The sequence below is a fragment of the Emys orbicularis genome, chromosome 11 (assembly GCF_028017835.1).
Source record: "Emys orbicularis isolate rEmyOrb1 chromosome 11, rEmyOrb1.hap1, whole genome shotgun sequence".
NCBI lineage: Eukaryota > Metazoa > Chordata > Testudines > Emydidae > Emys > Emys orbicularis.
This window is the reverse complement of record NC_088693.1, coordinates 9,774,704-9,790,263: the sequence shown is the minus strand read 5'-3', so window position 1 is coordinate 9,790,263 and position 15,560 is coordinate 9,774,704. Positions and strand designations below refer to the sequence as shown.

General features: G+C 42.6%; 1 protein-coding gene across 1 annotated transcript; it reads right to left on the bottom strand.

The window, feature by feature from the left end:
• Positions 1-1,059: 1,059 nt before the first annotated feature.
• Positions 1,060-15,400, bottom strand: EAF2 (ELL associated factor 2). Its single transcript, XM_065413730.1, has 6 exons — positions 15,235-15,400; positions 11,431-11,525; positions 10,535-10,671; positions 8,885-9,030; positions 6,876-7,142; positions 1,060-1,146 (listed from the first exon to the last, which is right to left on the bottom strand). The coding sequence occupies exons 1-6, from the start codon at positions 15,398-15,400 to the stop codon at positions 1,100-1,102; spliced, it is 858 nt and encodes a 285-aa protein (XP_065269802.1). The 3' UTR covers positions 1,060-1,099.
• Positions 15,401-15,560: the final 160 nt, after the last annotated feature.

The following is a 15,560-nucleotide window of genomic DNA, read 5'->3' as shown; positions in this document are numbered from 1 at the left end:
TTCTTGTGGCTATCTCCTACATCTATACATTTGGCAACTCAGATAAACTGTGCATATCATCTGCCATTCTAAAACGTGTGGTTCTTTCTGGCCTTATAATATACAAATGTGTAAGATGCCAATGTGGAGATTCTTTCTTCATGTTGTTTTCTAGACATTTTAGACTTCATACTCACTTGCATCACCGCTCTCTAATTTAAATGTTAGCTCACTGGCAAGGCTACGACATAAAGAAAATTCAGTCCATGTTACCTCTTGTTAAGAATTCTCATAATCATAACAATCAGTCCCATTAAAATTATAAATAATATTGCTTTATTAAATTAATTGTATTAAACTCCTAGAAAGGAATTCTATGATTTCAGTTACAGAATTAAATGAAGGAAACTCATTGCTGTCTTTGTAGTTCTCTAAATACAGATAGGAAGAGGCTGTAAGGAGTCCAGCTGGTCCAAGTAAAGGCAGGGAAAAGGACGAGTTCCCTTAAGAGACGTAAGGCTCAGAAATATAAAAAGTCCTATAATACAATGAAACTAAAAATTCAATGATGTGTCGTAAACTGTAACTGCAAGAGTGGACCATACCATTCAGCAGTTTCCTTAAAATTATGAACTGTGAACAGAACAACAACGTAGCTTACACAGCAGATCTCAGCTGTTCTTCCTTCCATCCCATCCCTCTCAACAACAACAACAAAAAGTTATGAAATCAGCATTAAACTGTAAGGACAGGAGGGAAACTTGCCTCCATAAATACTAGAAATTCCCCCATTCCCATATCTATTATATAAAGTAACTAGCTGTTATAAGTCAGTTTCAAGTACAACAGGTGGTTGAGGCAAAAATCAGAATCCGTTCATAAGAACCGATACTGTAATACAGTAATTTGGAAGAGACAAACAAGTACCCAGAGCAGTGATTAGACATGAGCGCTGCTGTACCATAGACCTGATGTGCCAGTAGAAAATTAAGATGTCTCTATTTCCAAAAATTGAGGACATTCATTTCAATCTTGGGTAATCTAATCTTAGTGCAAAATAGATGCTATGACCGCTTTAGCAAAGAGAGGTGATGCATCTTTATTAAGGCCAAAATCTTGTTCAGTCATCACTGTCACTTCCAGATTCACTCAGCAGCAAGTCATTTCCTAAAATAGAAGATAAAGTCATTGTATTAGTTCCATTAAACTAAGACTAGTTTTCCACCAAGAAAAGTTCTTTTTTCACCCATTCAGTATTTTCTATTAGGAATTTAACACCAAAACATTTTATATGTCTAAACACTCATCTGTTGTCTTAACTACTGGAGTGGGAATCTTAGGGCTACATCACTTATCTGTGACCTTTGAAAGCCCTGCATTACTCACATTTAACCCACCAGATTGAATGAGTTTGTGTACGGGAATTAGTGCAAGCAGGCCACAGCAGACTAGCTAGCTTCCCATCCACCTTCTGATACCTGATCAGCAGGGAAGCTGCTGGGAAATGCAGTTTCATTTAAAAAAAAAAAAAAAAAAAAAAATCTGATACGAGATATTGTTGTTTGCATGTATCTAAATGCCTCTTGGATCTGTCTGAGAGCAAAGCAGTTTCCAAATCAAGGTAAGAACAAGCTGTTTGATGCACCTTTTCGAAAAAATAATCAGGATGTGGAGCAAGACAGCAAACAAAAGATCAAAGGAAATATTTATGTATGCTGTAGTATCAGAGGGGTAGCCGTGTTAGTCTGGATCTGTAAAAAGCAACAGAGGGTCCTGTGGCACCTTTAAGACTAACAGATGTATTGGAGCATAAGCTTTCATGGGTGAATACCCACTTCGTCAGACGCATGTATTCACCCACGAAAGCTTATGCTCCAATACATCTGTTAGTCTTAAAGGTGCCACAGGACCCTTTGTTGCTTTTTATGTATGCTATCACCAAAAAATTAAATGGGAGTTATTTTAAAATGGGACACAAGAAAAGTGACTATCCAGGGCTTCCAACAGCTGTCTACATAACAGAAAATAAGTTCTCCCTGCTATTTTTTTTCAACTTGACAAGCAGTTTTTCTCCCACTCCCCTCCACCATCTCCTACATATAGGATAGAGGTTAAAGGGATACGGTCAACAGCAAATCTATATTTTTTTAAAATGAGTTAGATGTAATTTCAGATACTGCATCAGCCCTTCTATTCCTCTGCCAAATTGGTGGTTATACAACTGCATTTTTCCTTTATTAAAAAAAAAAAAAAAAAGGAAACAAGGAAAGAATCTCTCTCCCCTTGTTGCTGGGAGAAATGCCTAAACAAATAGGAAAGCGGCTAATGAAAGCAACTATACATAAAGTACTGTCAGTTACTGCAATTTTCAGTATTACTTCAGAGGTCATTATAGGGAGATGAGAACAAGGGGTCAGTATAATGGGGGAGAGGGCACACATGGATGGGTACCTCCCAATTGGTAGGTCAGAGCTTTTCAGATAAGAGTGTCGGAAGTTGATGGGAGTCCCCTTAACAAAGCTTTGTGTTTTCACTTCCTTTGTTTTGCACCATGTTCTCAGCAAGCTTTATCTCTGGAAATGGTTACAGCATGGCCCTTTGCAGCAGAACACACAACACTCTACCTGTGTCGGACATTAACAGTGAAAAACATTTGCTTGTAGTGCAGGAGGTGGATTAAAAGCACAGATGGGATTGGAAGATTATAAATATTAGACACAAAATTTAAGCTTAACTACTTGGTTATATCATTTGAAATCTTCTGCATTTTATTTTTACATTAAAAAGCAGAGATGGCTAAGAATCTACTCAAAAGTATTATTTCAATGTGAGAAGTATCATTAGGGTGGCTACAGTTGTACTTTAAATCATGTAGTTCTCCAAAATAGTCTCCTTTACCCCTCTACCCATCTAGTTCCCCAATTGCTGTTCTTCCCTCTTCCCCACAGTCCACTCCAAAAAAACAGGTCATAGCCATCCACATGGTCACAGCCTTCAAAAGCAGTTTCCACATATTTCATAAAAACTATATTATTCCTCAAACAAGCCATCTAATGCTCGCTAAAGACAACAGTCTCATGAAATCCAAGAGATTGGAACAAATCTGGAGTTTCAAGCCAAGGTATCCGCAATAAGACAAATTCCCCCCCTCTCCCATAAAAAAAGTGTTTGGAAAAATAACCCTGAAACTAAACCCACCTCCATTTTGTACCCATGCCTTGCAAAGGCCTTTTCATAGTTGCCTCAAACTTTCCAGAAAGTTTCTAGTCTGCATGATCCCAGCATAAGAAGTTTCAGATAGATTGGCTGGTGCACATGTCAAAAACATGGAGAGCTAACTTCACCCAGGACTCTAAGGATCGTCAGGCAGCGATCGATCCAGCGGGGGTCGATTTATCGCATCTAGTCTACATGTGATAAATGGACCCCCGAGCGCTCTCCCGTCGACTCCTGTACTCCACCGGCGCAAGAAGTGCAGGCAGAGTCGACAGGGGAGTGTCAGCTGTCGACTCACCACAGTGAAGGCACCGCGGTGAGTAGGTCTAAGTACGTCGACTTCAGCTACGTTATTCACGTAGCTGAAGTTGCGTAACTTAGATCAGCCCTCCCCCCCATGTAGACCAGGTCTAAGGAAACACCTACATTACTTAGGCTCAACCAATTTAACGAATAGCAGAAGTTAAGTGGGGAAATAATTTCAGGAAAACAGTCAATTTTCACAATGCTGATGGGCTGGTTGACACTATCAAGATGTTACGTAGGTTTCATTAGAGTGCACCATGTACTGGGATATTAATCAGTGATCCCATACGGTATTTAGCTTTTTTAAAATAAGTTCTTGGAGAAGTGTTAGATTGTCAGCTTTTTGGAGAAGGAGACATCTTTTTGTTCTGTGTTTGTATAGCGCCCAGCACAGTGGGGGCTGGTCCATGACTGGGGCTCCTAAGTGCTTCTGCAATTGGAATAAAAAATATCTGGATGAAAGCTGCACTATAGGGGTGAGCAAACAAGAGATCTCAGGGATAGCAAGTCATTGGGCATCTTCCTTAAAGGAATTTTTCATTTGTTCTCAGTTAGTAATTTCTGTTTAAAAGGAAATTAAACAGAGCAGCTGCTGACAGAATAGCTCTCCACTATTTTTTAAATGCAATATTCTCTTACAGATACCTTAGACCACCCATTTGCAGACCATGTTGTGACACAAGTTGTGGGCCTACATAATCACATTTCAAAAGTAGATGAGGAATTATTTTGGGGACAAGGCTCATAGCCTGGCCTCAAAGACTTTGCCCTTTCCTTGCTATCTAAAAAGGTAGGTTCTATACACATGGCAATATTAAGAGGTACCCATGCTCCAGACATAGACCCCTACATTTTCAGCATTCTGCAAAATTTCAGCTGTATGACTTAATGAGAATGATCTGTCTAACCCCCTATGCCACAAATTCTAATTGCCACTAAATTTAAGGTAACGTTAGGACTGCACATAATAAAATACCCAACTAACCCCTAGGGCCCTGATTCTGCAGACATGCTCATGCTTAAATGTATGCATTTGAGTAGCCCCATTGAAGTCACACCTAAATTGGGACAACCACCAAACAGCTTGATCTTAAGATTTGCTGTTTTAAACATTTGTTTATATAAGATACTGTTTGAGATGGAAGAAATTTCTATGCCGGACCCCTGACTCTGAACTCCAACAACCAGCAAATCTCCCAAGACTCAGAGTCCACAGGCTACCTGTCCTTGCTTCTCTTGCTTTCACTGCTACTTCTCCTCTCCTGCTGTGCTCCTAAACTGCCTCAGGAGCTCAGCAGGAGAGTAGCTGGAGAAACATGCTCCCCACAGCAGCCAGTGTGTAGTACCTTTTCATTTCAGATCATCACCCTGTTATGGTGCAGTTCACATTTTAAAGGCATTTGTGGGGAACTGGAGATGGCACAGATCTACAGAGCTGCTTAAAATGTTAAAGTAACAGAGGTAAACTGGATTAGAGCGAAATTCTAAGCAGGTTTATAGCTAAATCAGCATGAAGTTTTAGACCGCTCACAAGGGTCCGAGGACCCACCTCCCTCCCTGCAGAGCTCTTAAGTCCCACAGGGTTCCTGGGCTCCTTGCTGCGGTTTTGGTATTTCTGCAAGTTTAAGACATCAGGGTGTTTCACTATGACAGTTTTAACTGGTGGCATCAGCCACCTGTACTTGGACTTAAATCTTTCAATGGGAGCTTTGCAGCTGTGAACTAGCCACTAAGATGGTTCCATTTTATTCTCAAAAGTGTTTTTTTCTAAATGTGTGTAAAATGGCAAGTTTGAAAGTATTTCCATGTCTGAGCAAAGGGACTGACGTATATGGAACTTTCTAAAGATATACTGATTGTAATATGAAGCCTATTTGCTTTAGGTCATGGAAGTTAAACCAAAAAATTTAGTCCTCTTGCACAATAATCAGATGTTTTCAGTCTAATCTTATTCCTGTGAAGGAGATGGTATGTGGAAATAAGGCTAATAACAGAAACCTGATTGTAACCTTAGCTACATCATCACAATATACAACTACCTTGTTACCAGTTTTAATTCCTTATAATAGTGAAACACAAGAGGACATATATATTGTGTATGAGATATTTTCACTATAACCAGTGTAAGCTGTCAAAAAACTTCAGTATATATTATCACTATGTAAATTAGGGCCTATGACCAAGTTTTTCCAAACTTGTGAGCCTGAAGTTAGGCACGTAATTAAAAGTGTGGCTTTGTTTTCAAACAGCAGTGGTGGGTGCTCATCAATTCTGAAAAATCAAGCCCGGTTTCTTTTGGTGCTAAGTTTAGAGACCTTTACATAGGTGGTTGCTTGCTGCTGTTCAAACCAGTGATACTCTTCTTTCTAGGCAACAATATATATTAAAAAAATCCCAGTTGTACTTTAAATACCTTAAATTTGTCATAATTTTCTTCAATCAAAACACTGTGAATTAGTTTTGGCTGTTGGTATCCTCCCATTCCTTCAACATGGAAAAAGTATGAAACACCCTCCCTTCCCTACATACATAGGAGGGGATTGGCACCTTATAGGTTAGAAAAGCCTCCATGAATCACAAGACTTCTGAGTGGGTTAGGACAGTGGCTCTCAACCTTTCCAGAGTATTGTACCCCTTTCAGGAGTCTGATTTGTCTTACGTACCCCCAAGTTTCACCTACTTGCTTACAAAATCAGACATAAAAATACAAAAGTGTCACAGCACACTATTACTGAAAAATTGCTTACTTTCTCATTTTACCATATAATTATAAAATAAAACTGAATATAAATATTTTACTTACATTTCAGTGTATAGCATACAGAGCAGTATAAACAGGTCTGTTTGTACTGACTTTGCTAGTGCTTTTTATGTAGCCTGCTGTAAAACTAGGCAAATATCTAGATGAGTTGATGTACCCCCTGGAAGACCTCTGCAGATCCCCAGAGGTACATGTACCCCTGGCTGAAAACCACTGGATTAGGATAACCCCCTCTTGTAACTGAGTATTACCAGGATAATATTCCAGTATCATCTACTCAGGAAATCATACACATATGTTTTGGGAGTGCCTAAGCCGTTCAAGCATTTTCAACACAAATTACTGTTCTATAGTCCCAATGTATGCAATTGGGAGGAAGCCAGTATGGCCTATGACATATTTTAAACTGCATCAGCTTTAATTTAATATCTCTGATGGTCAAGTAACTTTTAGCCCAACTTCTAATTCAGAACTCAACTGAACAATGAAACCCCAGCATCTCTTCCCACAATTTTAATTACAATAGAGACATAGTTACAGAGTCTCTGGTTTCCTTTTAGATTCCTAAAGCATGAGATTGTTCTTTTCTTAGAGCACTGTCTTCTGTACTTACTTAGTGTATTCATCATATGGCCACCACTCTCTTGAGATTTGTTATGACTGGCATCCATGTCACGGATAGCCTGTTGTGGTATGGCAGACATAGCAGGCTGTGGCTGCAAGTACGGCATTGACATAGGCAAAGACGGCTTAGCCCCCTCATCTTCTGAATCACTAGAACTATTTTCACTGCTGGATGAGGAGGATGATGAACTTCTTGATTCGGACGAACTATCAGAGCTACTCATCTGGTCCATGACACTAGCCTCGGCCTTTAGCTCTGAAAATAAGATGTAGAATAATTGAGAAACAAAGCAAGAGGTGTCTCCGAGTTTAAAGGAGATGGCAACAAGGGAAGCACTGCACAAGCAAGTGACTGTAGTGAATGTCACAATATTATTACAAGTCATAAGTGAAGTGTGGGACACAAGCAACCTGATCACCCTACTTGTATGCTGTATTCCTCTCCTACACTCCTTGCTGTCTTACTTTTAGGCCACATGCTTTTCAGAGCAGAGATGCATTAGGGTTCAGATAAGGCTGCCAGCTAAGGTGCTGCCCCCTACACTTCAGTGGGCAGCACAACCTAACTTACCCTTAATATCTGTCTCTGATTAGTAAGTCTCTTTTTTCAGGCTTTGTTTAACACCTCTACAGATGTCTTACAGGAGTCAATAACTCAACTTAGACTCAAGGGACAGATAGTGAAAAAAGGAATTGGTCAGTGGAACATCTGAAGGTGCAGCAGCAACGGCTGGCAGCAATTTTGGCATTATAAACAACATGTACATGATTGTCTAGACATTAATTGTTCTCAATCCCAAATTAAGCATTGTGGGATACCTGCAGCGATTGCCCATATTTTAAAATTATGGAACAGTTTCATTAAATCCTTGTTGATTCTTTTTATAGGTCTGGAAAGAATTTAGAATAGCTAGCAGGAAACCACCCAGACCCCAGCACACAATTTACTGTGGCCAAACAAGTAAATCTGATTGGCAGCACATAGGGACAGGGCTTTGGGATATGTTAGTCTTGGTGACGCACTCAGAACAGGTTCTAAACAAAACAAACAAACCATGGAGAAAAAGTCTTAGGTTTCTCATGCACTTGAGCACACTTTGTTTCTTTTGCAGCCTTAGGTACTTTTAATTGCCTTTTTGTGGAGTAAGACACTCTGGTCAAAGTTTGTCTAAATCACAAAGAAAAGACATCTGCATAATGAGATATCTGGGGGAAAAAACTGCTTAAAAGAATCCAGAGCACCCTTGAGAGCCAATATCAATTCAGATCAATAAAGCTACCACCTGTTAGTGTTCATACAGCAAGCGATTAACACCTGCTTTTCTCCCCCCCCTCCACTAAAAGGAAATAAAGTGTGTCTCCTACTGAATTAAATTCAAAGGTTCCTACCGAAACAGTCTCCCAAGAACATAGCATGTGGCATTATTCTCAAGGATGGGATTTATGTAAGTGTTCAGTTGTCTCTTACCATATAGGGAACCACTTCTGCAGGTCTGATCTGATTTGGAAAAGTAGGGTGCTATTTGAATCTCTCTGACTAGATTTACATGATAATGAACTCATACAAATTTAGAGTTTTATTAAAAACTAAAAGAGTTATAAAGCATTTTAACCAAAGATTTGCTGTATGCAAAGGACAAAGAATGAGGAGGGATGGGTGAAGTGAGGAAGAAGTGGAGGACTGGCTGATTTGGCTTCAGTGCCACAATCCTACAATTGAGCCAGTAGCTTAAGACAGCAGCAGTGGGAGGACTCAGTGAGAACTAAAGCAATGCTAATCATGAACTTCATAAGACTAAGAATTGATTTGATTCTCAATCCTATGTGGTTTCAAATACTGTTAGATTACTACTCTTGTCAAGACATCCATTAAACTTTAGAGAACATTGCCCATGTAACAGCTTCTAGTGTGCACCTCATTCAAAAAACCCTTGGCTCTATTTATAATGTAAGTCTGCAAAATTTCTGAAATACTAAAATGACACAGTTGCAGTTTACCTCTCTCAATGTCGTCCATAGGAGAAGATGGAGACATCTTTTCTTTTGGTGGAGAATTTTTAACATTGTTTGGAGTCTTACTGGCATTTCGCATTTGCTGCTGTTGCTGCTCAATACGAGATTGAACCTTACTGCTTCCTTCAGCTCTGTATGACAGGGTGAAAAATTTTAATTGATTCCAGAGAACAATATTTAAACAAAATAAAAACACACAGTAGTCTAAGCTGTGTGTGAAGCTATTATGTTTTTCTTAACTGTATCACTACAGTTTTAAATTTCAAAGTACACTATTACAGTGGTTCCCACACTTTTTAACAAGGTATCCACCAACTGCATTTTGTCTTTTTTTGTGACCCACTATTACAGATATGCACTCTCCATCCCAGCACACCACAACCATACCTCTGGCTTGGTGCAGCCCAGTAGAGAGGGAAGGCCTCGGGAGAAGGGGGGCTGGAGAGCGAGCCCACCCCACACTCACTCTGCAGTGATGGCTCCTGTCCTGTGGGACCAGAACCGGCTGCCTACTCCTGGCGTTGTGACCTGACACATGGGATCACAGTGCTGTTCAAGTTTGGCCCGATGGCCCTTCCCACACCACCAGGCTTCCCCTCCACACCAGGCTGGGAGAAGTGTATATCTGCCTAGGCCAGGGCCCAGTGATAGGTTGCCATATCCAGGGGCTGGATTAATCTATCTAGAACCTTCTTGGGACCCACCATTTGGGAAACACTGCACTACTACATTGGCATATAGCAACATATAGGTGCAGTGAGTACTATTCTTTTGATGTACAACATCCATGGATGCCATTCATATTGGCCCTTTGACCCGATCCTCTACTATGCTGTTTCACATTTTCTTCAGTCATTCACTAACACTTCATTAGAATGCTAGTGGAAGTGAGTTATATGTGGACATAGCATCAGAATGTGCGTTAATGGGAATTACATACTCAGTAGGAGGAGAATGGGTCCTCAACATTTTGCTAAACCCTTTCACAAGAATTTATGCTATTTTATTTACACAGTTCGAAGTCAGAAAATGGCAGCAAACAATTTCATTTGTGTAGCAAAAAGCTATTTTCCAAACTTACTATGAGAAAACAGTTATTGTCTCTTGCAAGGATATGCAATGTTTCTGTTCAAAACCCACCCTACCAGCCTAGACTTGAAAGCTATAAAGTCATTTTTTGAGAAAAATAATGACATGCTTTTTCATTCCATTGAACAAGGGTAGGTTTTTGTAAGGACCATGTTTGAAAAAGTGAAATTTTGCTAAAAGCTAAGAATAGTTGGTATGTATCCCAATTTAGACTTTCAGCTATTTCTAAGGGCTTGTTTACATGGTGTCTTGGTGCATACCAGCGAGGGTGTAAATTCTAGTGCACACCTGTGAGTTGTGCACTAAGTGGCCATATGGTCCCTACTGCACACTAAAAGTTCTCTACTGTGTGTTGACATAGTCCTGTTTCAAACCGTACTAAATGCATGTGCACTAGGGTCCACGTGGCCAGTTAATGCACGACATGTTGGTGTGCAGTAGAATTTACACCCCACCTGGTGTGCACCCAAAAGACCATGTAGACCAGCCCTAAACCATTTTCATAATGAGTTAGGGACATAGCAGTTTCTTTTGTAAACCACCTACCTGGTTTTCTTCACAGTGATGTTACTGCTCAGTTTCTCTAGTCGACATTCTCCAGTGTCATGATTGATAATTAAGATACATTCCTTTAGATAAGGCTTCTTGGAGCCCTTGAAAACTGTTACTGGTGGAGTTGAACCCTATTTAAATTGGAAAAAATATCTAATTAGCATTATTTCAATAGACTTATTTGTATAAACACAAAATGAGCCTTTACAGTATGAAAAGTTCATTGTAACTGATCATTTCTAGCCTTTTAAAATCTGTTACCAACTAATTCAAGTTAAACTCAGATTAGTAGTAACTAGGGGTGAAATCCTGGCTCTACTGAAGCCACTGGAAGTTTTGCCATTGACTTCAATGTGGCCTTGATTTCACCCAGCCAGTTTGAAATAAACCAGTAATCTCAATCCAGTTTTTAACAAACAGGCACACACATCACAAAACTACCGCCAAAACTAGAATGCTTGTTGGCAATATCAGAAGAGCAATCTGGGATTACAGGAGATCGAATTCTCCTCCCCAGTGGTGGTGCATGCACTCCTACTCCTTTGGGATTGTGCCATAATGTCAATGCAGCAAAGGGAAGGTTGCACAGCAGCCAGTGTCCGTGCTGTACTTGTTTTATAGACAGAGAATTTTAGGGTTGTCAATTACAGCATATTTCCAGCATAGTGAATTCACTTAATGTCACAGCATAATTACCTGACCTTTGTAATTCTGCATTTTCTGGTGCGATTATTTCTGTCCCAATGCTTTAAAAGCTACATGCATACAGTCTCGAAACAACAGCCAACTGAAAATGCTGAAATGTGAAACGCTTCTATATTCAACATATATGGTGATTCAGTAAGAGCAGCCTCTCCTTTTCCCATCCCCTAATGATATTCAGCCCTCACCTCAATGTTTGGCAGCGTTATTGTCACCTGTTCACCTTTGCCAACTTCAAGGTCTCCTTCAGAGGATGTATCAATAGATGCAGGCTTGAAGTCATCTACGAATTAAAAAAACACCCTGATTTTCATGAGTCCCTTAAATACTGACACACATTTCATAAAATCTAAAGGTGGTGAGTTTGGGGGGCATTTAAAATCAACAACGTAGTAGCTTTGCTAGTGCAGAATCCACCATTCCCTTAGCAGATTTTTCCATAAGCCATAGAGCTCATAGTGAAGGTGGTTTTCCTGATATTCAACCTAAATTTCATCAAGTTTTGGTGTTGGAGCTCTTCAAAAAAAGTTGAAAGATTTTGTTTAATAAGGAAAGTTTCTCCTGTTCATCTCACATTCAAAAAATGGCCAAACTAGTTTGCTGATACTTAAAGAAAAACCCTCCAAAAAAGCCACAGAATTACTTTTGGGTTGAGACCAACCCTGGAAAACTTCAGCCCAAAAAATGGAAGTTGCATACAGCTGTGACTAAAAACAGGAGAGTAGACTGGAAATACATATGCAGCTCTAACTATAGCATGCTCTTACTGTATTAACAGCATCAAAGGCAAAACCATATGCACTAGCAAGGTTGTGATGGTTGTTTTTATTTTTAAGTACATCTATTTCTCTCTAAAATGGAATTGTTAAAAGCCACCATCATATACTTATTTTAATCTCCTTTATTAGCAGTCATTCTTAGAAACCTAACAATGTCTCCATTTGTGCGGATATGGATTTCCCCTCTTTGCATGTTTCAAAGAGCTGGAAAATTAGAGATGAACATTAGTTTGTTTCATCAGAGTTGTCAGCCCTGCCAACAAGGTCTGCTAATGATTGTTACCCAGCTAGCATAATTTATTTCCAAGGTCCTAAACAAGAGCCAACGGTCTCAAGCTCCTGTTAGCAGCACCTTACAGAGCTAAGCACCACAGTTCTGGTCCTTCTTGTGGTAAGAATGAGATTATGCCGGTCTGCAGTGGGTGCTGCTGGGTAATTAGCATTTTGGCCAATCTTTTCAGAAATGGCTGACTAAATAAATGTCCAGTTTACCTACTTGTAAGAAGTGTAAAAGCTAAGATTACAATAACAAAGGTTAGAGAAAAATATGGCTTTTCTGTTTATTTTGTGCATTTGACAGCACTGTCAGTTTTGCTGATTTCCTTGTGTCTTTCTTCGCAGAGTGTCAGGAAAGAAAAACATTTTGAAACAGAAAAAAGGGATTGTAAAACCACAAAAGTCAGCAGGAAAACTTAAAGGCAGGTGTAGTACTAGAGCCTATTTTTACTACTACTTTTTTTTATATATATACTGAACAGATTGCAAGTTACAGCACCCCTTTAAATACACTCACAGCTTTTAGGTTCCTCTCACACCTTCCTCCTCAAAGATGTGGCCAATTTTATTAAATATGATTCCACTTGCTCACAGAATATACATTATCTATCTCATCTCACTGTATGAGAGCACACAGGATAATCTCCAGAGAACATGTGAGACACGGAACCTTGGGGATCATTCTATAAATAATGAGACAGCAGAACAAAAGCTGCAGCCCTAAATTAACAGAACCATAATCCTAACAGCATTTGTTTCCTAGATACCTTCAGAATCTGTGAGAACACACCTCCCAGGATAGTAGTTATTATGTACTCAGGAAGGGCACACTAGCTTTGAGAGAAATATTGCCTTTAATCTTTGACTGTTGAGAGCCCTGCCGAGGCAAAGGGCAGAGCTTCACCCCAAACTCAGATTTTTGTAGCATTGTGCCAAGACACTATTGTTTCCCAAAATATACCTTAATGCATGGTACATGAATTTAGTACACATAAAAGGAAGAACTAGATGAAGGCGGCACTGTGGGAACTTTACCCCAAACTTTACCAGCAACACATCTGCTCATTAGTCTAGCTCGGAGTCTCTCATGAGCAATAACTGCAACCTGCTGTGAACTGTATGGTTTTATATTCAAGACACTGGATTTGGATTTGAGACACCTAGGTTCAATTCCCAGCTCTGCCACAGACTCCCTGTATAACCTCAGGAAAGTCGCTTCATTTTTCTGTGCCTCAGTTCTATGTTAAATCCCTTTCTCTCATTCTTTCTGTTGTCTGTTTGGACTGTCAGCTCTGCAGGGTAGGAACTGTTTCTTACCAAATGTCTGTACAGCGTCTACCTCAATGGGGCCCTGATGTTAGTCAGAGGCTCTAGGTGTTACCATAATACAAACAAAGCGTGCAGTAGCTTTGCCACATTTGATTCCTATCCAAAGCCCTCCCCCTGTGCCCTCCTCGCTCTCCATGCTGCATCATGCCAACTTTTTCAAAAGCAAGTTCGAAAAGATCCAACATGCTCTCCTTCTGCCCCATCACCATCTTCTCTTTCTCCCAGTCACCAACAGCAGCCTGTTCCCCTACTCTAACTCCACCCAGCAGCCCCAATGACTTCATCTCCTCAACTCCTGATCTACCCTCCCATCACTCTCAACCTCACAACAGGAAAATGCCAGGGTAAGGGAGATTAACCCCCGCTCCTCGCATCTGCCTCTCCATCTACTGCCCGTCTCTCAACCCAAAGAAGGAGCCATCTGCAACCATTATCAAGTTCATCTCCTTCGACTCCATCTGCCAGCACAGAGGGCACTTATACAACATAGATAGACAAGTGTAGAGGTTACAGGGGTGTCGGGAGGGGTTCTGATTTCCACTGAGGTATGACCAGCCAGGCAGTGCCATGTCTGTGGGAGTTATAAGGGTGCCAAGAGGGGGGTGCTGATTTTCCCTGGAGTATGGCCAGCTAGCCAGTGACATACCCATGGGAGGTGGGGGTGGGGAATCACAGGGGTGCTGGGGGGATGCTGACGTCCCCTGGGGTGTGACCAGCCAGGTAATTACGTGCCCAGGGAAGGGAGGTTACAGGGGTGCTGGAGGTGTGACCAGCCAGGTGGTGCCATGCCCCGGGGGAGAGGGGATTACAGGGGTGCTGGGGGTATGACCAGCCACGCGTTGCCATACCCCAGGGGAGGGCGCACAGGGGTGCCAGGGGGATTCAGATCTTCCCTGGAGTGTGACCAGCCAGACGGTGCCATGCCCCAGGAGGAGTCATAGAGGCGCTGGGGGAATTCTGATCTCCCCTGGGGTGTGACCAGCCAGACAGTGCCATACCCCAGGAGGAGTCACAGAGGTGCTGGGGGAATTCTGATCTCCCCTGGGGTGTGACCAGCCAGACGGTGCCATACCCCAGGAGGAGTCACAGAGGTGCTGGGGGGATTCTGATCTCCCCTGGGGTGTGACCAGCCAGGTGGTGCATGCCCCAGGGGGGTGTTACAGGGGTGCTGGGGGTATGGCCAGCCAAGCGGTGCCATGCCAAGGGGGGGGGGGGGTGTTACAGGGGTGCTGGGGATATGACCAGCCAGGCGCTGCCATGCCCTTAGGGGAGGGGGGTCACAGGGCTGCCAGGAGGACTCTGAGCTCCCCTTGGTGTGACTAGCCAGGCGGTGTCAGGCCCGAAGGGATTGCACTGGGGGCGCTGATCTCCCCCAGATACGACCAGTCAGGCCGGGGGGGGGGATCACGGGGTGCCTGGGGGGGGGGGGGGGGGAAGATGCTGACCTCCCCTGGGAAATATGAGCAGCCAGGCCCACGGGCGTGGGGGAGGTGATTCACTCCGAGAGGGTCAAGCACCTAGCGCCCAGACCCGCCCCCGCTGCCCCCCCCACCAGCGCGGCGGGAGACCCCCTCACGGGGCAGCGCCGGCCGATACCCCCCCACTCACAGCGGACGGTGTGGAAGGCGCAGCGCGGCTGCTTCTCGAAGCTCTCGCCCAGCTTCAGCACACGCTCCTTGGGGTCAAAGAGCTGAGGGGCCGCCCCGTTCATAGCGGCTCCCCGAGCCGCCTCACACCATCGGGACCCCGCGCAGCCCCCGCCGCCGCGGAACATCCCCTCACCGCCGGGGGGCGGGGCACCGCCTAGCACCGGCCACGCCCACCCAGCCCCCTTACTGGAAGCTGCTTTCTCTGGCTCCGCCCCCTCCGAGGGGAGGGATCGAGCCTGGAACGGGTAACGCCCACCCAGTCCCCCTACTGGCTGCTGCTTCTTA